At 45.9% G+C, this 6,000-nt stretch overlaps 1 protein-coding gene across 1 annotated transcript in view; it reads left to right on the top strand.

Annotated features, from left to right (window-relative positions):
• Positions 1-1,981: 1,981 nt before the first annotated feature.
• The window catches only part of SORCS1 (sortilin related VPS10 domain containing receptor 1), a 578,854-nt gene continuing 574,835 nt past the window's right edge, over positions 1,982-6,000 (top strand). The window contains exon 1 of the mRNA XM_052660872.1: positions 1,982-2,539. Within this exon, the coding sequence (XP_052516832.1) occupies positions 1,982-2,539 (558 nt within the window). The remainder of the gene's footprint in view (positions 2,540-6,000) is intronic.

The raw sequence follows: 6,000 nt of genomic DNA, 5'->3' as shown, positions 1-6,000 counted from the left end.
AATCACTTGAACTGTTTTGTAGCACACCTCTGGCTTGGAAGAAGAGAAATTCTGCTTGGACAGAATTAAAGAGTAGTATTAATTGAAGAATAATGATCATTCTGTTACTTTCAAATTTGGTTTCCCCATCACAAACCCGGGATTCAGATTTTTCAGTGAGGTTACCTTTGCAAAAATGAAAATGAACAAACATAATGAGAAATTGGAAATTGTACTGTTTTGTTGTGGGATTCATTTATTCAATCAGTAAATACTAATGGAATAATTTAATAGCTACCATGTGATAAGAAAGTATTATCAGGCTCATGAAGACTACAAAGAAAGACATGAGAAGGTATTTCAACCCTTAGAAGCAACTTTCTGTTTGAAAATGGCCTGGATTTTTGAGAAATTCTTTGTAATTTTCAAAGCCCATTCACCTACTATAAATCTTCATGTGAACTTTTGAATAGTAGCAGGGGAGCTAGGCCGGGCAGACCGTATAATCGTACAATTATGGAATTTTAGGAGTGAAAGGATTTTTAAAGGTCATCTAATGCAACAACTTTGTTTTAAACCTGGGAAGCTGAGAGACTACTGCTTGTTTGAGATTCCACAGCAAGCTAATGGCAGAACATCCAGCATCCACATGAAGTTTGCTATTAGGAATCTAAAGGCCTGTGTTAAAAACTCTGGGTTAGGCACTAATGCCACAGGAAAAATGGAGCACCATGCTTCCTTTCCTGTATGCATTTGCACACAGAACTGTATATAACAGACTTGCAGTAAATGTACTCAGTCATGTCTGTCTCTTCGTGACCACATGGACTATAGCCTGCCAGGCTCCTCTGTCTATGGGATTTTCCAGGCAGGAATACTGGAGTCGGCTGCCACTCCCTTCTCCAGGGGATCTTCCCCACCTAAGAATCTAACCTGTGTCTGCTGCATTGGCAGGAAGATTCTTTACCACTGAGCCACCTGGGAAATCTATCTTACAATAAGTATTTATTGAATTAATGACTGACAGATTTCCTACCATATAGGACAGTGTCAAGTACTAAGGATAAAAGGCAACAACGAACTGGATACTTCTTCCAAGTTGCTCACAACAGTCTTCCTGTCCTCAATGAGTGTGCAGTCTTTTAAGGAAACCCAAGGTATAGTCCACAAAATACAGTAAGATTGGGTTTAAATACATTGAGTACTTTCGGAGGTCAAGGAAGGAATCTAAGAGTGATAATTGATGAAAAAAATCCCTCAGACTACACACACACACACACACATCACATACCCGCGATATTTTAATTACATCATTCTCTGCTGATGCTGGGACACACACTGTTCCCAAGGTAAGGTCAAGATGCCAACTCGCTGAGACTAAGAGAAGCCAACTCATCCCTATTCTCCAAACTGAAAATGACCAGAGAGGGGGGTTTAAAAAAGAAAGAAACAGCCACAGAGACTGATAGAAACAATAAAGCAGGAATAGGAAATCCCCAACACAGTGACCACTCCGCTGGCCGCCCCCACGGGAGGGGCACTCGGGCTCAGCGCAGAGCCAGGCGGCTGCAGGCGCGCAGAGCGCGCGGAGGCGAGGAGCGGGCGGCGGCGGCGCGGGCGAGCCCAAGGGGAGGGTCGGTGGCTCATCCAGTCCCCGCAGCCACCCGCGCGCAGCGCAGCTCGGGAGCGGGACGCGGCGCTCGGAGCCCCGGCAGCGCCCACCCTTCCTCCCGCGTCGCGCGCCAGCCCCCGCTCCGCCCGCGACTTCAGTTCGGCTCCACCCCCGCGTGGCGGCGGCTCGCTCTGTCCGAATCTGTGCTCGGCACCAACCCAGCCCGGGCAAGCGGCCGCCACCTGCCTCGCGCCGCCACGGCCCGCCCCCACCGCGGCCCAACTTGGATGGAGTTGGGGTCCTGAGCGCCTGCCCCTCGCAGCCGGCCAGCTGAGAGCCCTGCACGGCCGCCTCTGGTCCGGGACCCCTTCGCTCCTCTCCGCTCCCGCGATGGGAAAAGTTGGCGTCGGCGGCGTCTCCCCAGCCGGGCTGAGCGCGCTCCTCGCGGGCGCGGGGCTCTTGGTCCTCTGCGCCCCTGGCTCCAGCGGCGGCGGCTCCTGTGGTCCCCCGCGGCTTCCCAGCGCGGCTCCACGCTGGGCTCTGACCCCAGCGGGGCTTCCTCACCAGGGACCGCGAGGCAGAGCTCCTGCTACGCCCCTGCCCCAACTCGGACGCCCCCTGTTCGCAGTGGCCCCCGGAGACAGAGCGCTGTCCCTGGAGCGGGCGCCGGGCGCTGGGGCGTCGGTAGCGGTTGCTCCACGCTCTGGCCGGAAGAGACGGAGTGGAGAGGATCGAGAGAAGGCTGAGCGAGGAGAGGGGACAAGTAGAAGCCCTCGGGGAGTGCCAAGGGACAGAGGGCAGCACGAGCCTGGGACTTTGGAGCGGGACCCGGACAAAGCCACTCGCTTCCGGCTGGAGGAGCTGAAACTGACCAGCACCACCTTCGCGCTGACGGGCGACTCAGCACACAACCAAGCCATGGTCCACTGGTCTGGCCACAACAGCAGCGTGAGTGAAATGGGACTGAGGGCGAAGGGGTGAAAGATGGAAAGGGTTAAAGTCAACTGTGTGATCTGATGGAGAATTTGGGGAAATGGGGTTTGGGGACTTGAAAGATGCTGCAAATTAGTCTTCCCTGCCCTTCTCCCCAAGGAGTTAAATGCCACCAACTAGGTGATTACCTCCCACCCCTTTCCCAGCAACACCGGAGCCCTCTCCAAGCCTCTAACAAAGCTTCTTACAGGGCAGGCAGGTCTCTCTTTCCTGTTTCTTTGGTCTCATTGGAGTAGGATGGAGCCAAGACCAGACAAACAGAGGGGGTTAAAGTATTCTGAATGCAGAAATGAAAGGGTTAAATTTCCAGGCAGCCTTCTGTTCCCTCAAGTGACTTTCCTTTTACTTGCTAGACTTAAGGTTGAGAGCAAGTAAGATTTTTTTTTTTTAAGTCTTTATTTGTTGCCTTTTAATTTTATTTTTGTGTAGAGCTCCTAACCCCTTCTTGCTAGCACGGAAGAGAAATTCAGTGGATAATGAGCTGCCCTTAATGCATTCTGTTTCTGGGGACCAAGTGGATGCAAGTTTCAGGATGGGAACTCTCCAGCATCTTCTAACAGCATCAGCCAGTGTGTTTGGAGAGCTGGGGCTTTCCAGCCTGTGAATGAGTGGTTGTTCTCTGACTTGATCGGTCCGAGGAAGATCAGATATATCTCTGTGACAACAACTCCCTGTTCTCCTCCATTGCCTGACCTCCTGTAGTGAAGAGCTCGAATAAAGACTTCACTCTTGCTTTATTAAAGAAGGAGAGGGATTGCTGGATTTCCAGTAGGCTGATACTTGGGAGAGGACTGTGGTTGCAAGTCCATGAGCTGTGGCCAAGTCAGGGAAGGTCTTAGATTTTTGGAAAAACCTGAGTGTCTGGAATCTGAGGGAGCTATTCCAACTTAAACTGCACCTAGAAACTTCAAGGAGCTGAAATAGTTAAGAAAGAGCTTTGGTGGCAATAACTGTAGGTGATTTAAAAGTATGGAAACTTCTCCATGTTGCTGTTAAGCAGACAAGAACATAGAAACCAAGGACGGTAAAATGAAAAAGAAAAATCAAAGTTTCAGCTTCTATCGGATTACGGAGATTGTCGTATTTGTACTATGCACAAGCTGCGCATCCTGGTACATTTCAAAATGTTTTCAGTTGTGATGTAATTGCCAGAAACCTTCCCAGGGGAGTGCCACTTTAGTAAATTGTGTTCATTGTCAGCTTTTTTAATGTGAGTTGTGAACATTTAAAAATAAGAGCCTATCATTATGGATTCCTTGGGTACATAGATATAAATTGTATTAAATCAAATTGTGATAAATAATATTTGTATCATATCTCTGAGAATATCAGCTTGGCTTTCCCTACAGTTTAGCCTTTTTGACCAAAGCTATGGTGCCCAGGACTGGTTTAATCAAATAATTGAGACAAATTCTTTTCATTCAAGTTCTGGAGACCCTTGCCCTCATTCCTTACCTTAACTATCATATCTTTCATATCACAATCACTAAAATTAATCCCCCAATTTGAACTTGAATCTTCTTAAACTGATGAAATAACTTTTGCTCTGTTTCAAGTGATTAACTCAAAGCCCTCAGCTTTAAGACGAGATTTTAAACACATCAGACATATTAGATCTTGTATCAAGAAGTAAAGGACCTTGGACTCAAAATATTTCTGGCTTTTAATGTAATTCAAGCTGTAAAATATCACTTACTCATTAGACCTCTACTTTAGTTCACCTCTTGAAAGATCTTGGAAAGAGCAAGAAAAGGAGAGTACATCTTTGGCAAATTTTAGACTCCATTTAAGAAATGCTGTCAAGCCCTGCTGGCCCTTTTTAAATGGTGCTTATAAACCCAGCCAGGCTTATGGGTCAGGGCTTGGATGGGTGACATGTAAAGAAATTGGAGATGATGTAGGAAATAATCAAAGTGCTAAAAGCTGGAGCATTGAAATCATGTAAACTAATGAGATATCTATCCTAAATCTTCATTCTACAGGGTCATACCTTCCATCCCTGCCCACTTACATGCAAATTGTTGCAGTTTTTTTTCTCAGTGTATACATATAGGTAGCAGAGGAAGAGAAACAGTGTTTGATCAGGATCTGCCACAAAGCTATCCCAGATTCCTAGGAGAGAGAAAGTTTAAAATATTTTTGGAAGTAAGGAAGGTGGAAAGAAACTTTTCTGGGCAACTTTCTGATGTGAAAAGCAGGGTGGAGACCCGAGTTCTAAGTCTGCCTTTTTTTGGTTTGATCCTGCTAAGCTGATTGCCTGAGTGTGGATTCCCTCATGTCTAAAACAGGAGGGGAGGATGCCTGTCAGATTCATTACTGAGAATTATGTGCCAGGATATACTTAAGAGGGTGTCGTGACTGTAGTGTAGTCTTTGTAATTCTCATCTCATGGCTCTGCACGTTCCCCCAGAGCAAGACATCCACTAACCTAACTGTAAGGACAGCAGTGAGTTGAGGGGGGCGGGGCTCTCATTTTCTTCTCCTTTAACTGCCATCCCTTATGAATCCACCCCAACCCATTCAGGGCCAGAGGCAATACACATCTTCTGAACCTGTCTCACCTTTAGCTAAAAGTCTTTGCTAAGTAGGGCTTCTGATGACAATAACACCTGCATTAAAGGTGTAAATGTATGGTAATTATAGGCTGCCTGTCAAACTTGTGAAGAATTCTGGATCCTTCTCCCAACTCTTTCCCTTCTCCTTCCTGCCCCCTCCTCTGTTGGACTTGTGCAGTTGGGTAAAGATATGACTGTTTTGCTTCATCTGTGGGTGTGATGTGATTCCTCTGTGTTGCAGTCTAGCTTGATGAAAAGTGTTGATGAAGTTGGTAGAACACCTGGGGGGATCTTTTGGCATGAAAGGTGCTGGGTATGAATCATTTGTCATGAGCTTGGTGTCGTAAGCAAGAACATATTGTTCCTACCCTACTCATCCAAGGCATGCTGTGCCCTGATCTAAATTTACAGAGTAGTTCTTAGTTTGTTAAAATATATATTTATCTATACATATGTATGATGGGGAAGTGTTTATTCTTTATGTCCAAGGAATTTCAAAGTTCTATACTCATTAATCCTTATAATATCCCTGAGGCAGGTGTCAAGTGTTAATATCTCTTTTTCGTATTTTCATGCTGGAGTCAATTTGAATATTTCAGTTCAATCTCTTGTCCCTTTCTCACTAAAAATAGTGTTACAAGATTCGTTAATAGAGGCTTTTACTTGACATATTTTGCTATTATGATATTTTTAATACTGAATTTATCATAGTGAATGATGATCTGGTTGGTTTTTATGTACTTTTTTGCCTTTTGTTGTTCTGGGACTTGACATTTACTATTCATCCTTAGTGAATAAACTGAGTCCCAACTTGAGTCAGGTTTTGGGGTAGATGCCTGACATTCATCATTTCATTTAATT

This window comes from Budorcas taxicolor, chromosome 23 (assembly GCF_023091745.1).
Source record: "Budorcas taxicolor isolate Tak-1 chromosome 23, Takin1.1, whole genome shotgun sequence".
Lineage (NCBI taxonomy): Eukaryota > Metazoa > Chordata > Mammalia > Artiodactyla > Bovidae > Budorcas > Budorcas taxicolor.
Note: the sequence above shows the minus strand (reverse complement) of the source record. Positions and strands in the feature narration are given on the sequence as shown.